Below are 23,300 nucleotides of genomic sequence, written 5' to 3'. Positions count from 1 at the left end.
GGATCCCGAAGATCCCGGGAGTGGGAAGGATCCTCTGGGCCAGGAAAGAGGCTGGGAGAAGAATCCCAGCCGGGGCTGCAGCTCCGCAGGAATTCCCACCTGGAATTTCGGGAAGCGCTCACCCCCCTTCACTTCCCCATTCCCACTGGGAATTCCCAGCTGATCCCGGGATCGCAGCTGTGGAATCTTCCCGTTTTTCCTCCCGCCATTCCCATACTTTTAAACAGCTCTGCGGGATCGGGATCATCCTGCGGGCGGAATTCCAAGGATCCCGGGGATCCCGGCACCGGGAAGGTGCCGCCGCTTCCCGGGGGAGTGGCGGCGCCCCGGGACCGCCTCTCCCGCTCCTTCCCCCTTCCTGCCCCGGCTCCTTCCGCGCTCCGGGAGCGGCTCCGGCTTTTCCCGGGATCCGGGGTGGGGGGGGGCGGGGATCCCCCCCTGCGCCGGGAGAGGAGCGAGAAGGATTCCCGGGAATCCGCGCCCGGAATTCCCCGGCGGATTCCCAAAGCTCCGCCGCGCAGGTGAGGGGATCGCGGAGTTTTCCTGCTTTTCCCACTTTTCCATCCCGGCTTCCTGGGAAGCGCTGTCGGGAAGCGATTGCGGCGCTTCCCGCGGGGTCTGATTCCCACCGGGATTCGGGAATCCGGGATCCGATCCCACCGGGATCCGCCAGGACACGGGGATCCCGCGGGAAGGTGAGAGCCGCTTCCCAAATTCGGGAAACGCCGGGAAGAGCCGAGGGAACGGGAGCAGGAGTTGGGAAGGGCTCTCGCCGTCCCCTTCCCAACACTCCGGGAAAACCGGGATGAGCTCCTGGTGGCGGGCGGGGGGAAGGGGGGATGGTGGAGGTGGAAGTTGGGGAATTTGGGAATATGAGAGCCGAGGATCGGGAATTCCATGGGATTGGCGGGAATCGAGGTTTTCCCGGCGTTTCTGGAGGAGGGAAGTGGGAATGTTGTGGATTTGTTGGGATTCGGTGCGTCCAGGGATTCCCTGATTCCCTCGGGATCTGCAGGGATCGCTGGGATTGGGGTGGGGATCCCAGCCGGGGAGTGTTCCGAGGGAAGGGAACATCCAGGGAATGTCTGAGCTGGAATGGGGAAGGATTTGGGAAATTCCGGATGGGAATCCCGGCCTCCAGAAAATCCACACCCGGCCCCGAGCTTTTCCAAGGGCTGGGAAGGCAGCCTGGGAATCCTTTGGCTTTTTCTCCTGGTGGATGGAGCTGGAAATCTGGGAATTCTCCAGGCGGGATTTCCACGGCTCCTCCAGCGAGGAAGGAAAAACCTGGGATAACCAGCAGGAAAATTCCCATGGAAAATCCCACGGGCTTGGCTGCGTTTGTCCTCGGGATGGATCCCAGGAAGGGCAGGGATGGATCCCTGGGAAGGATCCCAGGAAAGACAGGGATGGATCCCAGGAATTATGGGGAAGGATCCTGGGAAGGATCCCAGGAAGAATGGGGATGGATCCTGGAAAGGATCCCAGGAAGGATCCTGGGAAGGAGGGGGATTGATCCTGGAAAGGGCAGGGATGGATCCCAGGAAGGATGAGGGTGGATCTCAGGAAGAGCTGGGATGGATCATGGGAAAGATCCCAGGAAGGCTCCTGGGAAGGATGAGGATGGATCCTGGGAAGGGTGGGGATGGATCCCTGGGAGGATCCCAGGAAGGATCCAGGGAATGATCTCGGGAATGGATCCTGGGAAGGGTGGGGATGGATCCTGGGATGGATCCTGGGAAAGATCCTGGGAAGGATGAGAATGGATCCTGAGGAGGGCAGGGATTGATCCCAGGAAGGATCTCGGAAAGGATGGGAATGGATCCCAGGAAGGGATTCCAGGAAGAATCCCAGGAAGGATCCCTGGAAGGATCCCAGGAAGGACAGGGATAGATCCCAGATGGGACAGGAATGGATCCCAGGAATTATGGGGATGGATACTTGGAAGGATTCTGGGAAGGATCCTGGGACGGAGGGGGATTGATCCTGGGAAGGAAGGAGATGGATCCCAGGAAGGATCCCAGGAAGGATGGGAATGGATCCTGGGAAGGATCCTGGGAAGAATCCCAGGAAGGATCCCAGGAATTATGGGGATGGATCCCAGGAAGGATCCCGGCAAGGACGGGACCGCTGGGATCACGGAGAGGCCGCGTGTGAGGAAGCGGCAGAAAAAAGGGAACAGGAAGAGGCCGAGGCTCCCGACAGCCCCCGGAAACCTCGAAAACGGCCCCAAAAATCCCTTCCGCCAAAATCCCGGGATCTGACGGGAAAATCCCGGGATCCAACAGGAAAATCCTGGGATCTGATGGGAAAATCTTGGGATCTGACAGGGAAATCCTGGGATCTGATGGGGAAATCCCAGGATCTGACAGGAAAATCCCAGGACCCAATAGGACAATCCTGGGAGCTGATGGGAAAATCTTGGGATCAGACGGTAAATCCTGGGATCAGACAGGAAAATCCCAGGATCTGAAGAGATAATCCCAAGATCTCACAGCAAAATCCCAGGATCTGACAGGAAAATCCCAGGATCTGATGGGAAAATTCTGGGATCAGACAGGTAAATCCTGGAATCTGATGGGAAAATCTCTGGATCTGGCAGGAAAAGCCAAGGATCAGACAGGAAAATCCTGGGATCTGATGGGAAATCCTGGGATCTGACAGGAAAATCCCAGGATCTGACAGGAAAATCCTGGGATCTGACAGGGAAATCCCAGGATCTGATGGGGAAATCCTGGAATTTACCAGGAATATCCCGGGATCCAACAGGAAAATCCCGGCTGCCACTTCCCGGGAAAAGTGGGGAGTTCCAGGGAGGAGCCTTGGATGGGGCTGGGATGGCTCCAGAGGGAAGGAAGTGCTGGAATTCCAGGATTCCCAGAAAAATCGGGATATCTGGGGGGGTGGAGTTGTGACATCCCAGGAAAATGGGGAAAGGATTCCCAGGGCTGTGGATTCCATGGAAGATTCCCGGGATCCGACTTATCCCGGCAGGATCCCGATCCCAGCTTTGGGGTCTCCAGGTGCGATCCGGCATTTTCCGGCTCGGGCTGGAGGCTGGAAAAGAGGGAAAAGCGGGAATGTCGATGTGAATGTCAGGAGTTGGGGATGGTTCCAAAGGGGAACGGGCTGGGAAAGGTTCCTGGGAAAAAGTGGGAATGGGATTTTGGGGGGAAAAAAGGGGATTTGGGGTGAAGGGATTGATTGACGTGGGGGATCGGTGGGAATGATGGGAATGAGGGAGTGATGGGAATGTGGGAATGTGGGAATGATGGGAATGACGGACACATGGGAATGTTGGGAATGATGGGAATGATGGGAATGAGGGAGTGATGGGAATGTGGGAATGTGGGAATGATGGGAATGACGGACACATGGGAATGTTGGGAATGATGGGAATGATGGGAATGATGGGAATGACAGATATCTGGGAATGATGGGAATGATGGGAATGATGAACACATGGGAATGATGGGAATGATGGGAATGATGAACACATGGGAATGATGGGAATGATGGGAATATGGGATTGATGGGAATGATGGATGCCTGGGAATATTGGGAAAATGGGAATGATGGGAATATGGGAATGTGGGATTGATGGGAATGATGGATGCCTGGAAATGTTGGGAAAGTCGGAATGATGGGAATGATGGGAATGTGGGAATGATGGGAATGATGGATAGCTGGAAATGTTGGGAAAATTGGAATGATGGGAATGATGGGAATGTGGGAATGATGGGAATGATGGGAATGTGGGAATGATGGGAATGATGGATGCCTGGAAATGTTGGGAAAATGGGAATGATGGGAATGATGGATATCTGGAAATGTTGGGAAAATGGGAATGATGGGAATGAGGGAATGATGGGAATATGGGAATGACGGACACATGGGAATTATGGGAATATGGGAGTGATGGAAACTGATGGGAATATGGGAATGACAGACACCTGGGAATGATGGGAAGGATGGACACCTGGGAATGATGGGAATATGGGAATGACGGACACATGGGAATTATGGGAATATGGGAGTGATGGAAACTGATGGGAATATGGGAATGATGGGAATGATGGGAATGATGGATATCTGGAAATGTTGGGAAAATGGGAATGATGGGAATGAGGGAATGATGAGATAATGAAAATGACGGACACATGGGAATGATGGGAATATGGAAGTGATGGAAACTGATGGGAATATGGGAATGACGGACACCTGGGAATGATGGGAAGGATGGACACCTGGGAATGATGGGAATATGGGAATGATGGATCCATGGGAATGATGGGAATGATATGGGAATATGGGATTGATGGGAATGATGGATCCATGGGAATGATGGGAATGATGGGAAGGACGGACACCTGGGAATGATGGGAATGTGGGAATGATGGGATAATGGGAATGATGGGAATGATTGATACCTGGAAATGTTGGGAAAATGGGAATGATGGGATAATGGGAATGATGGATATCTGGGAATGATGGGAAAGTGGGAATGATGGATATTTCTGAATGCAGGGTCCATGGGAATGGTGGGCACGTGGAAAAGAGGGAAAGGTGGGAATGAGGGATGCACAGGAATGGTGGGAATATGGGAGTGATGGATATCCGGGAAAATGGGAATGATGGGAACATGAGAACGATGGGAAAATGGGAATGATGGACGTGTGGGAATGATGGGCATATGTGGGAATGTGGGAATGATGGGAATGATGGGAAAATGGGATTGATAGGAAAATGGGAATGATGGATCCATGGGAATGATGGGCACATGGAGAAGAGGGAGAAGTGGGAATGAGGGATGCACAGGAATGATGGGAATATGGGAATTATGGGAAAATGGGAATATGGGAAGGATGGAGAGGTGGGAATGAGGGACACCTGGGAATGATGGGAATATGGGAATGATGGATCCATGGGAACGATGGGAATATGGGAATGATGGACACGTGGGAATGATGGGATATCTGGGAATGATGGGAATAAGTAGACGATGGACACGTGGGAATGATGGGAGTATGGGAATGGATCATCCATGATTCGGGAATTTGGCGGAGCAATGGGATCTCAATCTTGGGTCAGCACAGGCTGGAAAATGAATTCCCAAATTTTTCCGGGATCATTTTTGGGCAGGGAACAGTTGGGAATTCCTTCTTTTCTGACCCGGAAAAATTCAGGATTCGGGATTTTTCCAAAGCCTGGGGATGCTTTGGGATTCCTTTTTTTGGGATCGCTCCTGGCTGGAGCAGCCGGAATGGCCAAAATGTCCATCGGGATGGGGATTAGAGGGAATCATTTGGAAAATTGGGAAAAATCCCCTGAAACTTGGGAATTCTCCCTCTGGGAATGCCTGGGATCCCATGGAATTCCTGGGGTTGGCTGCAGGGCTGGGAATGACGAGGCTGGGATCAGCCGGAACTCCAGAGGTTTTCTGGATCAGGAATCACGACCCCAACAGCCAAAAAAAAAAAAAAGTGGGATTGAGGATCCTCCTGGAAGCTTCCATCCCGAAATTCCAGGACATCTGGAGAGCTTTCCCTTCCCAGATGGTTGGATCGGATCCCATCCCGGCTCGGGAATATCAGGAACATCAGGAACGCAGAGTTCCTCCCCTGTTCTCCCTGATCCTGACTCATTCCCATGCGTGGGATTCCCGGCAGCGCTCCCGGGATCCGGGGGCGGATCCCCGGGAAAAGGTCGGATCCCCGGGAAGGGGTTGGATTCCCAGGAAAAGGTCGGATTGCTGGGAAGCAGATCCCGAGGGGATGAGGGGAAAGAAGGGAAAGAGGGAAAAAATGGGATGAAGGGAAAAGGGGGGAGATGGAGGAGATGGGATAGAGGGGAAGATGGGAAAAAATGGGATTCAGGGAAAAATGGGAAGGAGAGGAGGTGGGAAACAGGGAAAATGGGATGAAAGGGGAGATGGGGGCACAGGAAAATGGGATGCAGGGAAAATGGGATACAGGTGGGAATGGGAAGCAGGAGGAGATGGGGAGCAGGAGGAGATGGGATCCAGGGAAAATGGGAAATTGGGAAGATGGGAAGCAGGGGAGATGGGGTACAGGGAAAATGGGATACAGGTGGGAATGGGGAGCAGGGAAAAATGAGGAGGAGGGAAAATGGGATACAGGGAAAATGGGATACAGGGAAAATGGGATACAGGGGAAAATGGGATACAGGGGAAAATGGGGAGCAGGGAAAATGGGATGCAGGGAAAAGTGGGGAGCTTTGAGGAGATGGCATGCAGGGAAAATGGGATGAAAGGGGAGATGGGGAGCACAGGAAAATGGGATGCAGGGAAAATGGGATACAGGTGGGAATGGGAAGCAGGGAGAATGGGGTGCAGGGGGAAATGGGATGCAGGGAAAAGGGGGGAGCTGGAGGAGATGGGAAACATGGAAAATGGGATGCAAGTGAGACAGGAAACAGGGAAAATGGGATGCAGGGGAAATGGGATACAGGGGGAGATGGGATGCAGGGAGAGATGGGAAGCAGGGAGAGATGGGATAAAAGAGAAATGGGATACAGGGAAAATGGGATAAAAGAGAAATGGGATACAGGGAAAATGGGATAAAAGAGAAATGGGAAACGGGGGAAATGGGATAAAAGAGAAATAGGAAACAGGGAAAATGGGATAAAAGAGAAATGGGAAACGGGGGAAATGGGATAAAAGAAAAATGGGATACAGGGAAAATGGGATAAAAGAGAAATGGGAAACAGGGAAAATGGGATAAAAGAGAAATGGGAAACGGGGGAAATGGGGTATGGGGAAAACGGGATACAGGCGGTGATGGGATGCAGGGAAAATGGGAAACTGGGAAAATAGGAAACAGAGGAGATGGGATCCAGGGGAAAATGGGGAGCACAAGGAGATGGGATCCAGGGAAAATGGGATGCAGGGAAAATGGGAAACTGGGAAAATGGGAAGCAGAGGAGATGGGATCCAGGGGAAAATGGGGAGCACAAGGAGATGGGAAGCAGGGAAAATGGGAAACTGGGAAAATGGGAAGCAGAGGAGATGGGATCCAGGGAAATATGGGGAGCACAAGGAGATGGGGAGCAGGGAAAACGGGATGCAGGGATAACGGGGAGCTGGAGGAGATGGGATAGAGGGGAAGAGAGTACAGGTGGAAATGGGAAGGAGGGAAAACGGGATGCAGGGGGAATGGGAAGCAGGGAGAGATGGGGAGCAGGGAAAATGGGATGAAAGAGGAGATGGGAGCACAGGAAAATGGGATGCAGGGAAAAGTGGGGAGCTGGGGGAGATGGGATCCAGGGAAAATGGGAAACTGGGAAAATGGGAAGCAGAGGAGATGGGATCCAGGGAAAATGGGATGAAAGAGGAGAGGGGAAACAGGGAAAATGGGATGAAAGAGGAGAGGGGAAACAGGGAAAAGGGGATGCAGAGAAAATGGGATGCATGGAAAAACAGAGAGCTGGAGGAGATGGGATACAGGAGATGGAGGGAAAATGGGATACAAGAGAGATGGGATGCAGGGGAAATGGGAATTGTGGGAAAATGGGATGCAGATGGTGATGGGATTCAGGGAAAATGGGATACAGGTGGGAATGAGGAGGGAAAATGGGATGGAGGAGGAGATGGGATCCAGAGAAAATGGGATGCAGGTGGAAATGGGATACGGGGGGAGGTGGGAAACAAGAAACGGGAAAATGGGATGCAGGAAAAATGGGATGCAGGGAAAATGGGATGTAGGAAAAATGGGATGCAGGGAAAATGGGATGCAGGGAAAATGGGATGCAGGGAAAATGGGGAGCAGGGAAAATGGGATGCATGGAAAAACGAGGAGCACGAGGAGATGGGATGGAGGTGGAGCTGGGGAGGTGGGAAACATGGGAAAGTGGGATGGAGGGAAAACGGAAAGCAGGGAAAATGGGATGCAGGGAAAAGTGGGGAGCTGGAGGAGACGGGATACAGGGATCAATGAGATTTGGGAAGCTGGGATTTGGGAAGCCATGGGATGCAGGGAGATGGGATTTGGGAAATTGGGATGTGGGAAGTGATGGGATGCAGGGAAAATGGGATACTGGGAAGCAATGGGATGTGGGAAGCGGTGGCATGCAAGCATGCTGGGATTTGGGAATTTGGGATCTGGGAATTTGGGATGGGGGTCTCTGCCCAGCCTTGCTCTCAACCCCACCCACTCCAAAGTTTTTCCACTCTGGAAAAGTTGGAATAACAGCCAGGAGCCGGAATAACCCCAGAGCATGATGGGGGTCAGATGGGCAGGAACTCGACGGGATCCGGGAAATTCTGGGAATGGTTCCGACTGCCTTGGGGATTTCCTTGGAATGGGAAGGAATTTTGGGATCCTTCAGGAGAGCGGGGGATGGGGCTGGATGCAATGCCAGGCTGGGAGAGCTGGGAATGTGCAGCTGGATTAGGGAAGGATCCAGGGAATCCTTGGAGCCTTTTCCAGAGGGAAAGGAGAGCTGGGATTTGGGCAAGGGCTGGAGGGGCAGGAGCCAGGGAATGGCTTCCAGTGGGAAAGGGGAGCTTGGGATGGTGGGATCTTGGGAAGGGATTCCTGGCTGGGCTGGAATTCCCAGAGAATCCCTGGATCCCTGGCAGTATCCAAGGGTGGGTTTGGATCACCCTGGGATGGTGGGAAGTGTCCCTGGGATGGGATTGAAGCTCCATGGATCCCATCCCAAACCATCCCGGGATTCTGGGATCAAGGACACTCAGGATCCATCCCCAGGGATTTTTATGGAATTCGGGGATGGAAAAGGGAAGGGAGACCCTGCCTGGAGTCCCCAATTCCCAGGGAAGCCCCTGGATCCTGAAATTGCTCCCCAGAGAGGAATTGGGATGGGGCTGGATCCAATCCAGGAGAGCTGGGAATGGAGGGAATTCCCTGGGAAAGGGGAGCTTGGGATGGTGGGATCTTGGGAAGGAATTCCTGGCAGGGCTGGAATTCCCAGAGAATCCCTGGATCCCTGGCAGTGTCCCAGGGTTCTGGGTCCCGGTTCCAGTCCTGGTGCCATTGGTGGGTGTCGGGTGCTGGCTCCCGGTCCTGGTGCTCGTTCCGGTGTTGGCTGCTGGGTTCCGGTTCTGACTCCTGGTTCTGGTCCCGGTACCGGTGCTGGGTGCCGGTTCTTGGTCCCAGTTCTGGTCCTGATACCGGTGTGGGGTGCTGGGTGCTGGTCTCGGTTCCGGTTCCAGCACCGGTGTTGGGTCACGCTGCCGGTGGCGGTTCCGCTTCTGGGTTCCACTGCCACCGTCAGGTGCCGGTTCCAGGTCCTGGTGCTGCTGTCTGGTGCTGGGTGCCGGTACCGGTTCCGGTGCCACTGCCACGGTCTGGTGCTGGTTCTGGTGCCGGTGCTGCTGTCAGGTGCTCGGTCCCAGTGTTGGGTGCTGGGTGCCGGTTCCGGTTCCGGTGCCGCTGTCAGGTACTGGGTTCTGGGTCCCGGCGCCGGTTCTGCTGTCAGGTGCTGGGTTGTGGGTCCCGGTTCCGGTGTCAGGTGCTGGGTTCTGGGTCCTGGTGCTGGTTCTGCTGTCAGGTGCTGTGTTCTGGGTCCTGGTGCTGGTTCCGGAGTCAGGTGCTGGGTTCTGGGTGCCGGTTCCGGTGTCAGGTGCTGGGTTCTGGGTCCTGGTGCTGGTTCTGGTGTTAGGGGCTGGGTTCTGGGTCCCGGTGCTGGTTCTGGAGTCAGGTGCTGGGTTCTGGGTCCCGCTTCCAGTGCCGCTGTCAGGTACTGGGTTCTGGGTCCCAGTGCTGGTTCTGCTGTCAGGTACTGGGTTCTGGGTCCCGGTGCTGATTCCGGAGTCAGGTGCTGGGTTCTGGGTCCCGGTGCCGGTTCCAGTGTCAGGTGCTGGGTTCTGGTGCCGGTGCCGGTTCCAGTGTCAGGTGCTGGGTTCTGGGTGCTGGTGCCGGTGCTGCTGTCAGGTGCTGGGTTCTGGGTCCCGGTGCCGGTTCCGGTGTCAGGTGCTGGGTTCTGGGTCCCAGTGTCGGGTTCCAGTGCTGCTGTTGGAGGTCAAGTTCCAGGTCCCAGTCCTGGTTCCAGTGCCGCTGTCAGCTGCTGGGTTCTGGTGCTGGTTCCGGTGCCAGGTGCTGGGTTCTGGGTCCTGGTGCTGGTTCCGGTGCCAGGTGCTGGGTTCTGGGTCCTGGTGCTGGTTCCGGTGCCAGGTGCTGGGTTCTGGGTCCTGGTGCTGGTTCCGGTGCCAGGTGCTGGGTTCTGGGTCCCGGTGCCATTTCCGATGCCGCCGTTGGGTGTCGGGTGCTGTGTTCTGGGTCCTGGTGCTGGTCCCGGTGCCGGTCCCAGTGCCACTGTCAGATGCTGGGTTCTGGGTCCTGGTGCCAGTTCCAGTGTCGGATGCCGGGTCCAACTGCCAGTCCCGGTCTCGGTGTCGGTGCCGGTTTCAGTGCCGGGTCCCGGTGCCATGTGCTGGGTTCTGGGTCCCAGTGCCGGTTCCAGTGTTGCTGTCAGGTGCTGGGTTCTGAGTCTCGGTGCCGGTTCCGTGTCCCGGTGCCAGTTCTGGTGTCAGGTCCCACTGCCTGTCCCAGTGCCGATGCCGGGTCCTGGTCCCGTTCCTGGTTCCGTTTCTGCTGTCGGGTGCTGGGTTCTGAGTTCTGGTGCAGGTTCTGGTGTCCAGTCCCGGTGCCAATCCCGGTTCCGGTGCTGCTGTCTGGTGCTGGGTTCTGGGTTCTGGTTCTGGTGCCACTGTTGGGTGCTGGGTTCTGGGTCCCAGTGCCGGTTCCGTGTCTCGGTGCTGGTTCCGGTGTCGGGTCCCACTGCCTGTCCCAGTGCCGGTGCTGGGTCCCGATCCTGGTCCCGGTCCCGGTGCTGCGGTCGGGTGCTGTGCTCCGTGTCCCAGTGTTGGTTCCGTGTCCCGGTGCCGGTTCCAGTGTTGGGTCCCACTGCCTGTCCCAGTGCCGGCACCGGGTCTTGGTCCCGGTCCCGGTTCTGCTGTCGGGTGCTGGGTTCTGAGTCCCGGTTCCGGTTCTGGTGTCCGGTCCCAGTGCCAATCCCGGTTCCGGTGCTACTGTCTGGTGCTGGGTTCTGGGTTCTGCTTCCGGTGCTACTGTTGGGTGCTGGGTTCTGAGTCCCGGTGCAGGTTCCGTGTCCCGGTGCCGGTTCCGGTGTCGGGTCTCACTGCCTGTCCCAGTGCAGGTGCCGGGTCCTGGTCCTGGTGCTGCTGTCGGGTGCTGTGTTCTGGGTCCCAGTGCCGGTTCTGTGTCCCAGTGCCGGTTCCGTGTCCCGGTGCTGGTTCCAGTGTCGGGTCCCACTGCCTGTCCCAGTGCCGGTGCCGGGTCCTGGTCCCGGTCCCAGTTCCGGTGCCGCTGTCAGGTGCCAGTTCCGTGTCCCGGTGCCCGTTCCGTGTCCCGGTGCTGGTTCCAGTGTCGGGTCCCACTGCCTGTCCCAGTGCCGGGTCCTGGTCCCGTTCCCAGTTCCGGTGCGGCTGTCGGGTGCTGTGCTCCGTGTCCCGGTGCCGGTTCCGTGTCCCGGTGCCGGTTCCGTGTCCCGGTGCCGGTTCCGGTGTCGGCTCCCGCCGCCGGTCCCTCTGCGCACCCGAGTCAGTCACAGCAGGAAGCGCCGCCGGCGCTCGCTCGGCGCGGGGACAGCGGCGGCGACAGCGGCGACAGCGGGGCCAGCCCGGGGGCGACATCGGGTCCACCCCTGGGGGAGGGGGCAGCAGCGGCGACAGCGGGGCCACCACTCCGTAAGTGCCGCTGGCATCCCGGGAATTTTGCATCCCGGGAATTCCGCGCACCGGGAGTTCCGCGCACCGGGAGGAGCCGCTCACCTGGCGGAGGGCGGATCCCGGGAAAACTCATCCCGGAGAATTCCCCTGGGGGAATTTTGGATCCCGGGGTGGGGGGACGAGACCTCAAAGTTGTCACCGAGGTGCCACCCGGGGCTTGGCGACAGCGCCCGGCGGGGAGGTGACAGCGGGCGGGGACGCAGCCGAACTTCGCCGCGAGCCACCGGGGCGACTTCCTGGTGCGGGGAGGTGGCCCCGGGCCCCGCGGGGACTTTGCCGGTGTCACCGTGGCCGGGAGGCGACAGGAGGTGGCACCGGGGGACACGAGGGGACACGGGGTGAGGAGGGGGGCGGGGAGGGGACGTTGGTGGCAGCGCCGGGCTCGGTTTCGTTTCCTCCGTGTCCCCGCGGTTGCGTCACGGGGAGCGCGAGGATGTGTCCCCAAGGCGGAGGGGACGTGACAGGGCTTGGGGACGGCGACGAGGGGGTGGCGATGTCACCAGGGACACTTTTCCAGGTCTGGAAGGGGGGAGGATTTGGGATGGGAAGGTCTGGACGGGGGTTGGTGGGAAGGACGGGATTGTCCCTCGTGTCCTTGAGGGCTTTGAGGGGACGTTGGTGTCCCTCGATGTCCCCAGATGTCCCTCGGTGTCCCCAGCTCTGGCCACGTGGGTGCTGCTGGGAATTCCCCTTGGGATATTCCATGGGCTGCTCCCTGCATCCCATTCCCAGCCATGGGGACGGGATGGGGACACGTTGGGGACATCCAGCCCTGCTGTCCCCGTGCCACCCCCATGGGAATGGGGCCGGGAATGAGGAAAACTTGGTGGGGGGGGGGAACCCCATAAATGGAATATTTCTGCCCTGAAGAATTCCCTAAAAATCCCCGAAAAATTCCCTAAAATTTCCCTAAAAATTCCCAAAAATTTCCCGAAAAATTCCCTTAAAATCCCCGGAAAAATTCCCTAAAAATTCCCTAAAAATTCCCTAAAAATCCGCAGTCCCCAGGGCTGGATTTGGGGTCATCCCCACCTGGAATTCCCTGGGAACCCAAACCCATCCGGGTTTTTTTGGGGTCGGGGTGGCCTTGGATTGTGGGGGACAGGAAGGGACGAGGTGGGCGAGGTGGCCCGGCCGTCCCCACGCTGCTCCTGCGGCCACCTGGGGAGGGGACGTGTCCCCAGTGTCACCCGGGGTTGTGCAAAGGATGTGGCTTCCTGCAGAGCCGGCCCTGGGGGTGGGGAAAGAACAAAAAAACCCCAAAAATGCCCCAAAAAAACCCCAAAACCGGAGGTGAATTAAAAAAAAAAAAACCCAGAGAGTGAAAAGATCCCAAAATAGTTTGGGGTGAGAGGGAGCTGAAATCCCATCCCGGTCCAGTCCTGAATTGTCCATGATCCCAGGGTGATCCAACCTTTCCTTGGATATTCCCAGGGATTCTCTGGGAATTCTGGCCCAGCCAGGAATTCCATCCCAAGATCCCAAAATCCCCAAATCCCGACCCTCTGGCCGTGGTGGGAGCTGTTCCCAGGCTGGTGCTGCCATTCCAGGCCCTTTTCCCAAATCCCTCTCCAGCTCTCCTGGGTTGGATCCAGCCCCATCCCGACTCCTCCCTGAGAAGGAATTTTGGGATCCAGGGGCTTCCCTGAGAATTGGGGACTCCAGGCAGGGTCTCCCTTCCCTTTTCCATCCCTAAATCCCAGAAAAATCTCTGGGGATGGATCCTGAGTGTCCTTGATCCCAGAATCCGGTTTGGGATGGGATCCATGGACCTTCAATCCCATCCCAGGGACACTTCCCATGATCCCAGGGTGATCCAAACCCACCCTTGGACACTGCCAGGGATCCAGGGATTCTCTGGGAATTCCAGCCCAGCCAAGAATCCCTTCCCAAGATCCCACCATCCCAAGCTCCCCTTTCCCACTGGAAGCCATTCCCTGGCTCCTGCCCCTCCAGCCCTTGCCCAAATCCCAGCTCTCCTTTCCCTCTGCAAAAGGCTCCAAGGATTTCCTGCATCCTTCCCTGATCCAGCTGCACATTCCCAGCTCTCCCAGCCTGGCACTGGATCCATCCCCATCCCGACTCCTCCTGGAGAAGGAATTTTGGAATCCAGGAGCTTCCCTGGGAACTGGGGACTCCAGGCAGGGTCTCCCTTCCCTTTCCCATCCCCAAATCCCATCAAAATCCCTTCCCTGGATCCTCGCCCGATCCCGGGGCGCATTCCCAGCTCTCCCAGCCCTGGATCCGCTCCTCCGCTTCCCGCAGGTTTAATCGTTAACCCGAACTCCTCCGGAGGCGGAATTCCACATTCCAGAGGCTCCTCCGGATGCGGAATTCCACATTCCAGAGGCTCCGCCGCACCTCTGCTCCCTCCCGGCTCCGCCTGACGCGCGCTCAGCGCCCCCGGGGCTCCCAAACCCAGCCCGGGGCAATCCCTCGGCATTCCCAAAATCCTCGGGAATCCCCAGATTTGGGATCCCTTCGGATCCCAAAATTTGGGATCACCCCAGATCCTCATCCTGCTTTTTTTTTTCTGGGAAGGGTTGGAGCTGTTCCACCTCAGGTTGAAATTTTAGAGTAAATTTAGGATTTTTGGGGGTGTTATCCCCTCTAAAAATGAAGGAGAAAATTGGTCAGGGTCAGGATGGGGTCACTCTGGAGGTGACAGGGACATGGAGGTGACAGGGACAGGGAGGTGACAGGGACAGGGAGGTGTCACTGGGGAGGTGACAGGGACAGGGAGGTGTCACCATGGAGGTGACAGGGACAGGTAGGCGTCACTCTGGAGGTGACAAGGACATAGAGGTGTCACTGCTGAGGTGACAGGGACAGGGAGGTGTCACCATGGAGGTGACAGGGACACGGTGGTGTCACTGTCAAGGGGACAGGGACACGGTGGTGTCACCATGGAGGTGACAGGGACACAGTGGTGTCACCGTGGAGGTGATAAGGATGTGGAGGTGTCACTGGAGGTGACAGGGACACGGAGGTGTCACCATGGAGATGACAGGGATGTGGCGATTTCACTGTGGAGGTGACAAGGACACGGGGAGGTGTCACTGTGAAGGTGACATGGAGACCAACCCGTCACTCTTTAGGTGACAAGGACATGGACATGTTGGTTTGGAGGTGACAGGGACATGGAGGTGTCACTGTGGAGGTGACAGGGACAGGGAGGTGTCACCATGGAAGTGTCAGGGACACGGTGGTGTCACCATGGAGGTGACAGGGACAGGGAGGTGTCACTGTGGAGGTGACAGGGACATGGAGGTGTCACCATGGAGATGACAAGGATGTGGCAATGTCACTGTGGAGGTGTCAGGGACAGGGAGGTGTCACTGTGGAGGTGACAAGAACATGGAGGTGTCACTGTGGAGGTGACATGGAGACAGAGGTGTCACCATTGAGGTGACAGGGATGGGGAAGTTTCACCATGGAGATGACAGAGACACAGAAGTGTCACCATGGTGGTGACAGGGACACGGATGTGTCACCATGGAGGTGGCAAGAACACAGAAGTGTCACCATGGAGGTGACAGGGACAGGGAGATGTCACCGTGCAGGTGACAGGGACACGGAGGTGTCACCATGGAGGTGACAGGGACAGGGAGGTGTCACTGTGGAGGTGACATGGACACGGTGGTGTCACCATGGAGATGACAGGAACACAGAGGTGTCACCGTGGAGGTGACGAGGACACCGTGGTGTCACCGTGGAGGTGACGACAGGGATGGGATAGCGTCACCATGGAGGTGACAGGGACACGGAGGTGTCACTGTGCAGATGTCAGGGACATGGTGGTGTCACCATGGAGGTGATGACAGGGATGGGATAGCGTCACCATGGAGGTGACAGGGATGGGATAGCGTCACCATGGCGGTGTCAGGGAGGTGGCAATGTCACCCCGGCGGTGACAGTGGCCCGGTGCCGTCCCTCCCGCCCCCACCGGCCGTCGTTCCCGCAGGGAAGGGATGCTCCTCCGCTGACGCCCCCGCGGCTCTCCTGAAGATGGCCGCCCTCCCTGAGCCCCCGGCGCGGCCCCGCAGCAGCTCCTGCCGCAGCCTGCCCAGCGCCCTGGAGGAGACCGACCGGGATCCCCGGGATCCCCTCCGGGATCCCCTCCGGGATCCCCTCCGGGATCCGCGGGAGCAGGAGGAGACGCGCATCCTCAAGGTTTGCTTCTACAGCAACAGCTTCAACCTGGGCAAGAACTTCAAGCTGGTCAAGTGCTCCGTGGGCACGGAGATCCGGGTAGGTGGGGAGGGATTGGGGGTTCGGGGTTGGGAATTTGGGGTGGGAAATTGGGAATTCGGGGTGGGAAATTGGGAATTTGGGGTGGGAATTCGGGGTGGGATTGGGAATTCGGGGTTTGGATTGGGAATTCGGGGGTGGGATTGGGGATTTGGGGTGAGATTGGGAATTCGGGATTGGGAATTCGGGGTGGGGATTGGGAATTCGGGGTGGGATTGGGAATTTGGGGTTTGGATTGGGAATTCGGGGGTGGGATTGGGGATTTGAGGTTGGGATTGGGGATTTGGGGATTGGGAATTTGGGAATTCGGGGTTGGGATTGGGAATTTGGGGCTGGGATTGGAAATTTGGGGTTGGGATTTGGAATTTGGGGTGGGAATTGGGAATTCGGGATTGGGATTGGGAATTTGGGGGTGGGATTGGGGATTTGGGGTGGGAATTTGGGAATTCAGGGTTGGGATTGGGAATTTGGGGCTGGGATTGGAAATTTGGGGTTGGGATTGGGAATTTGGGGTTGGGATTGGGGATTTGGGGTTGGGATTGGGGATTCAGGGCTGGGATTGGGAATTTGGGGTTGGGATTGGGAATTCGGGGCTGGGATTGGGAATTTGGGGTTAGGATTGGGAATTTGGGGCTGGGATTGGGAATTCGGGGCTGGAGTTGGGAATTTTGGGTGGGATTGGGAATTTGGGGCTGGGATTGGGAATTCGGGGTGGAATTTGGAATTCGGGCTGGGAATTGGGAATTTGGGGTTGGGATTGGGAACTCCGGGTTGGGATTGCAGATTTGGGGCTGGGATTGGAAATTTGGGACAGAAAATGGGAATTTGGGGCTGGGATTGGGATTTTAGGGCTGGAATTGGGAATTTGGGGTTGGGATTGGGAATTCAAGGTGGGAATTGGGAATTCGGGGTGGGAGTTTGAGAATTTGGGGCTGGGATTGGGAATTTGGGGCTGGGATCAGCCAAATTTGGGTTGGATCCGGCCCCTTCGAGCTGCGTTTCCCACGTGGTTGAGGATGGAGAAGTTGGGAATTTGGGGCTGGGATTGGGAATTCAGGGATGGGATTGGGAATTTGGGGCTGGGATTGGTTGGATTGGGCTCCAGCCGCGTTTCCAACATGGTTGAGGAGCACCCAAGGATGCTGGGAATCCTTGGAGCCTTTTGCAGAGGGAAAGGAGAGCTGGGATTTGGGCAAGGGCTGGAGGGGCAGGAGCCAGGGAATGGCTTCCAGTGGGAAAGGGGAGCTTGGGACGGTGGGATCTTGGGAAGGAATTCCTGGCTGGGCTGGAATTCCCAGAGAATCCCTGGATCCCTGGCAGTGTCCAAGGGTGGGTTTGGATCACCCTGGGATGGTGGGAAGTGTCCCTGGGATGGGATTGAAGGTCCATGGATCCCATCCCAAACCATCCCGGGATTCTGGGATCAAGGACACTCAGGATCCATCCCGAGGGATTTTTATGGCATTCGGGGATGGAAAAGGGAAGGGAGACCCTTCCTGGAGTCCCCAATTCCCAGGGAAGCCCCTGGATCCCAAAATTCCTTCTCCAGGAGGAGTTGGGATGGGGCTGGATCCAACCCAGGAGAGCTGGAGAGGGATTTGGGAAAAGGGCCTGGAATGGCAGGACTGGGAACGGCTCCCACCACGGCCAGAGGGTCGGGATTTGGGGATTTTGGGATCTTGGGATCTTGGGAAGGAATTCCTGGCAGGGCTGGAATTCCCAGGGGGTCCCTGGCAGCGTCCAAGGAAACTTTGGATCACCCTGGCGTGGTGGGGCTGGACCTGGACGTGATCTTCGCTCCTTTCCCACCCAAAGCGATCCGCAATCCCACAGAATCCCCCCTCACCAGATCCCTGGGGTTTTTTCCCCTCCAGGAGTTGATCCCTCAGGATCTCCGTTGATCAGATCCCTCGGGGTTTTTCCCCCAGGAGGTGATCCCGCAGGATCCCGGCCTGCCAGATCCCTGGGGGGTTTTCCCCTGGGAGTGGATCCCTCTCCCCCTCACCCCCGGGAGTTAATCCCTCAGGATTCCCCCCTCACCAGATCCCTGTTTTCTTCCCCCATGAGTCGCTCCCATGGAATCCCCACTCACCAGATCCCTGGGTTTTGGTGGTTCCTCCTCCCCCCCCCAGGAGTCGATCCCTCATGATCCCACATCACCTGATCTGTAGGGTTTTTCCCCCAGGAGTTAATCCCATAGGATCCCACCTCACCAGATCCCTGAGGGTTTTCCCCCAGGAGTTAATCCCATAGGATCCCTCCTCACCAGATCCCTGGTTTTTTTTTTTTTTTTCCCAGGAGCTGATCCCTCAGGATCCCACCTCACCAGATCCCTGGGTTTTCTCCCCCCAGAGTTGATCCTGTAGGATCCCATCTCACCAGATCCCTGGGTTTTTCCCCCAGGAGCTAATCCCATAGGATCCCTCCTCACCAGATCCCTGGGTTTTTTTTTTCCCCAGGAGCTGATCCCTCAGGATCCCACCTCACCAGATCCCTGGGTTTCCCTCCCCATGAGTTAATCCCATAGGATCCCACCTCACCAGATCCCTGGGTTTTTCCCCCAGGAGCTAATCCCATAGGATCCCACCTCACCAGATCCATGGGGTTTTTTCCCCCAGGAGCTGATCCCTCAGGATCCCACCTCACCAGATCCATGGGGTTTTTTCCCCCAGGAGCTGATCCCTCAGGGTCTCACCTCACCAGATCCCTATGGTTTTCCCCCCAGGAGTTAATCCTGTAGGATCCCACCTCACCAGATCCCTGGGGTTTCCCCCCCATGAGTTGATCCCATAGGATCCCATCTCACCAGATCCCTGGGGTCCCCCTCCCCTCCCATGAGTTGATCCCTCAGGATCCCACCTCACCAGATCCCTGTGGTTTTTCCCCCCAGGAGTGGATCCCTCTCCCCCCCACCTCGAGGAGGTGATCCCACAAGATCCCCCCCTCACCAGATCCCTGGGGTTGTTTTTCCCCCTCCCCCCTCCCCAGGAGGTGATCCGCTCCATCCTGGTCAGCGGCCGGATCGGGCCGGACATCCGCCTGTCCGAGTGCTACGGCCTGCGCCTCAAGCACGTCAAATCCGAGGAGATCCACTGGCTCCACCCCCTGCTGACCGTGGGCGAGGTCCAGGACAAATACGAGTGCCTCCACCTGGAAGCCGAGTGGAGGTGGGGACACCCCCGGGGTGCGGGGAGGGGGGAGGGGAGGGGGCGGTGGTGGCATCGTCCCCTTGGTCCCCCCGGAATTCCCGGTGGCATCAGGGATGGGTTCGCGCCAGGTACGACCTCCAGATCCGGTACCTGCCCCAGGATTTCATGGAGAGCTTCCAGGAGGACAGGACCACGCTGCTCTACTTCTACCAGCAGGTCAGGGCTGCCCCCGGCGTTCCCGGAATTCCCGGAATTCCCGGAATCGCCGAGGTTTTGTCACCTCGGGGGTGGCGGTGGTGGCACCATCCTGCTGATGGGAATGGTCAGCGGGGACGTCCAGGGACACCCAGGGACATTTAGGGACATCCAGGGATGTCCAGGGACATTTAGGGACACCCAGGGGCATCCAGGGGCATTCAGGGACATTCAGGGATGTTCAGGGATGTCCAGGGACATCCAGGGACATTTAAGGACATCCAGGGATGTCCAGGGACATTCAGGGATGTCCAGGGACACCCAGGGACATCCAGGGGCATTCAGGGATGTCCAGGGATATTTAGGGACATCCAGGGACATCCAGGGACATCCAGGGACATTCAGGGACATTTAAGGACATCCAGGGACATCCAGGGACACCCAGGGACGTTTAGGAACATCCAGGGACGTCCATGGACATCCAGGGATGTCCAGGGACATTCAGGGATGGGAGAGGGTGGGGGCAGTGCCAGCATTGCCTGTCCCCATCCCTGTCCCTATCCCTGTCACCAACCCCTGTCCCCATCCCTGCCACCAATTGCTGCCATTGTCCCCTGTCCCCATCCCTGTCCCCATTCCCTGTCATCATGCCCTGTCCCTATTCTTGTCACCATCCCTGTCCCCATCCCTGTCACCAATCCCTGTCACCAGTCCCTGTCACTGTCCCCTGCCATTGTCCCCTGCCATCAGTCCCTGTCACCATCTGTCCCTGCTGTCCCCGTGGTGACACACTGTCCCCTGCTGTCCCCTGCTGTCCCTGGGTGTGCCCACTGTCCCTGCAGTGACGTGCTGTCCCCCCAGTGTCCCTGGGTGTCCACTGCTGTTCCCGCTGTCCCTGGGTGTCCCCACTGTCCCTGGGTGTCCCCACTGTCCCCTGCTGTCCCCAAGGTGATGCGCTGTCCCTGCTGTTCCCCGGGTGTCCCCGGGTGTCCCTGGGTGTCCCTGGGTGTCCCTGGGTTGTCCCCACAGTCCCTGCTGTCCCCGCTGTCCCTCGGTGTCCCTGGGTGTCCCCATTGCCCTGTCCCCCACTGTCCCTGGGTGCCCCCACTGTCCCTGGGTGTCCCCGCTGTCCCCGCGGTGACACACTGTCCCCCGCTGTCCCTGGGTGTCCCTGGGTGTCCCCACTGTCCCCGCGGTGACACGCTATCTCCTACTGTCCCTGGGTGTCCCTGCTGTCCCCGGCTGTCCCTGGGTGTCCCCGCTGTCCCTGCTGTCCCCGCTGTCCCCGGCTGTCCCTGGGTGTCCCCGCTGTCCCCGCTGTCCCCACTGTCCCCACTGTCCCCGCTGTCCCCGGGTGTCCCCGCTGTCCCCGCGGTGACGTGCTGTCCCCGGGTGTCCCCGCTGTCCCTGGGTGTCCCCGCTGTCCCCGCGGTGACACACTGTCCCCCGCTGTCCCTGGGTGTCCCCGGGTGTCCCCACTGTCCCCGCGGTGACACGCTATCTCCTACTGTCCCCGGGTGTCCCCGCTGTCCCTGGGTGTCCCCGCTGTCCCCAGGTGTCCCCGCTGTCCCTGCTGTCCCCGCTGTCCCCGGGTGTCCCCGCTGTCCCTGCTGTCCCCGCTGTCCCTGGGTGTCCCCGCTGTCCCCGCTGTCCCCGCGGTGACGCACTGTCCCCACTGCCCCCGGGTGTCCCCGCTGTCCCTGGGTGTCCCCTCTGTCCCCACGTGCCCCCACTGTCCCTGCTGTCCCCGGGTGTCCCTGGGTGTCCCCTCTATCCCCGCTGTCCCCGGGTGTCCCTGGGTGTCCCCGCTGTCCCCGGGTGTCCCTGGGTGTCCCCTCTATCCCCGCTGTCCCCACTGTCCCCGCTGTCCCCTCTGTCCCCACTGTCCCCGCTGACCCTGTGGTGACGCGCTGTCCCCACTGTCCCTGGGTGTCCCCACTGTCCCCGCTGTCCCTGGGTGTCCCCGCTGTCCCCACTGTCCCCACGGTGACGTGCTGTCCCCGGGTGTCCCCGCTGTCCCCGGGTGTCCCCACTGTCCCCGCAGTCCCCGCTGTCCCCGGGTGTCCCCGCTGTCCCCGGGTGTCCCCGCTGTCCCCTCTGTCCCCACTGTCCCTGCTGTCCCCGCTGTCCCCCACTGTCCCCACTGCCCCCGGGTGTCCCCGCTGTCCCTGGGTGTCCCCACTGTCCCCGCTGTCCCCGCTGTCCCCGGGTGTCCCCGCTGTCCCCGGGTGTCCCCGCTGTCCCCTCTGTCCCCACTGTCCCTGCTGTCCCCGCTGTCCCCGGGTGTCCCCGCTGTCCCCTCTGTCCCCGCTGTCCCCGGGTGTCCCCGCTGTCCCCACTGTCCCCGCTGTCCCCGGGTGTCCCCTCTGTCCCCGCTGTCCCCGCTGTCCCCACTGTCCCCGGGTGTCCCCGCTTTCCCCGGGTGTCCCCACTGTCCCCCACTGTCCCCCACTGTCCCCGCTGTCCCCGGGTGTCCCCGGGTGTCCCCACTGTCCCCGCTGTCCCTGGGGTGTCCCCGCTGTCCCTGCTGTCCCCGCTGTCCCCCACTGTCCCTGGGTGTCCCCGCTGTCCCCGCTGTCCCCGCGGTGACGCGCTGTCCCCACTGTCCCTGCTGTCCCCGGGTGTCCCCTCTGTCCCCTCTGTCCCCGCTGTCCCCGGGTGTCCCCGCTGTCCCCGCGGTGACGCGCTGTCCCCCAGCTCCGCAGTGAGTACATGCAGAGCTACGCCAGCAAGGTCAGCGAGGGCATGGCGCTGCAGCTGGGCTGCCTCGAGCTCAGGTATGGCCCCGCTGTCCCCTGGTGTCCCTTTGTGTCCCCTGGTGTCTCCTGCGTCCCTTGGTGTCTCCTGCTGTCCCCTGCTGTCCCCTGTCCCTTGTGTCTCTGTGTCACTTTGTCCCCTTGTCCCCTTGTGTCCCTGGCACTGCAGCTGGGCTGCCTCGAGCTCAGGTATGGCCCCGCTGTCCCCTGGTGTCCCCTGTGTCCCCTGGTGTCCCTTGTGTCCCCTGCTGTCCCCCTGGTGTCCCCTGTGTCCTCTGGTGTCCCTTTGTGTCCCCTGATGTCCCCCTGGTGTCCCCTGATGTCCCCTGCTGTTCCCTGTGTCCCCTGGTGTCCCCTGGTGTCCCTTGTGTCCCCTGATGTCCCCTGCTGTTCCCTGTGTCCCCTGGTGTCCCTTTGTGTCCCCTGCTGTCCCCTGGTGTCCCCTGTCCCCTGCTGTCTCTGTGTCACTTTGTCCCTGTCACCCTTGTGTCCCTGGTGCTGCAGCTGGGCTGCCTCGAGCTCAGGTATGTCCCCTGTGTCCCCTGTGCCCCTTGGTGTCCTTTTGTGTCCCCTGGTGTCCCTTTGTGTCCCCTGCTGTTCCCTGTGTTCCCTGGTGCCCCTTTGTGTTCCCTGATGTCCCCTGTGTCCCCTGTGTCCCCTGTGTCCCCTGGTGTCCCTGGTGTCCCCCTGCTGTCCCCTGGTGTTACCCTGGTGTCTCCTGCTGTCCCTTTGTGTCCCCTGATGTCCCCTGTGTCCCCTGTGTCCCCTCCTGTCCCCTGCTGTCCCCTGTGTCCCCTGGTGTCCCCTGGTGTCCCTTTGTGTCCCCTGCTGTCCCCTGGTGTCCCTTTGTGTCCCCTCCTGTCCCCTGCTGTCCCCTGGTGTCACCCTGTGTCCCCTGATGTCCCCCTGGTGTCCCCTGTGCTCCTTGGTGTCCCTTTGTGTCTCCTGATGTCCCCCTGGTGTCCCCTGGTGTCCCCTGTCCCTTGTGTCTCTGTGTCACTTTGTCCCCTTGTGTCCTCTTGTGTCCCATTGTCCCCTGTGTGTCCCCCGGTGTCCCCCTGGTGTCCCCTCGCCCTGTGTCCCCTGTGTCCACTGCCCCCCTGTGTCCTCCTGTGTCCCCTTGTGTCTGTGTGTCCCCTTATGTCCCTGTGTCCCCTTGTGTCCCCTGGCTCTGTGTCCTTCTGGCCTTCTGTCTTTGTGTCCTTGTGTCATTTTGTG

The 23,300-nt window shown here is 58.8% G+C and overlaps 1 protein-coding gene across 50 annotated transcripts in view; it reads left to right on the top strand.

The window, feature by feature from the left end:
- Positions 1 to 368: 368 nt before the first annotated feature.
- PTK2B (protein tyrosine kinase 2 beta) overlaps positions 369 to 23,300 on the top strand; it is a 61,760-nt gene continuing 38,828 nt past the window's right edge. For 46 of the 50 annotated variants that reach the window (XM_059837267.1, XM_059837241.1, XM_059837237.1 and 43 more), the window contains exons 1-5: positions 537 to 695; positions 15,696 to 15,982; positions 18,971 to 19,149; positions 19,260 to 19,347; positions 22,024 to 22,103. In XM_059837267.1, the coding sequence (XP_059693250.1) occupies positions 15,740 to 15,982; positions 18,971 to 19,149; positions 19,260 to 19,347; positions 22,024 to 22,103 (590 nt within the window). In that variant the 5' untranslated portion in view covers positions 537 to 695; positions 15,696 to 15,739. The other 4 variants (XM_059837269.1, XM_059837266.1, XM_059837268.1 and 1 more) reach the window with 4 other exon arrangements.

This window comes from Haemorhous mexicanus (genome assembly GCF_027477595.1).
Source record: "Haemorhous mexicanus isolate bHaeMex1 chromosome 3 unlocalized genomic scaffold, bHaeMex1.pri SUPER_3_unloc_2, whole genome shotgun sequence".
Lineage (NCBI taxonomy): Eukaryota > Metazoa > Chordata > Aves > Passeriformes > Fringillidae > Haemorhous > Haemorhous mexicanus.
The sequence above is the reverse complement of the archived record's forward strand: the minus strand, read 5'-3'. Positions and strand labels throughout refer to the sequence as shown.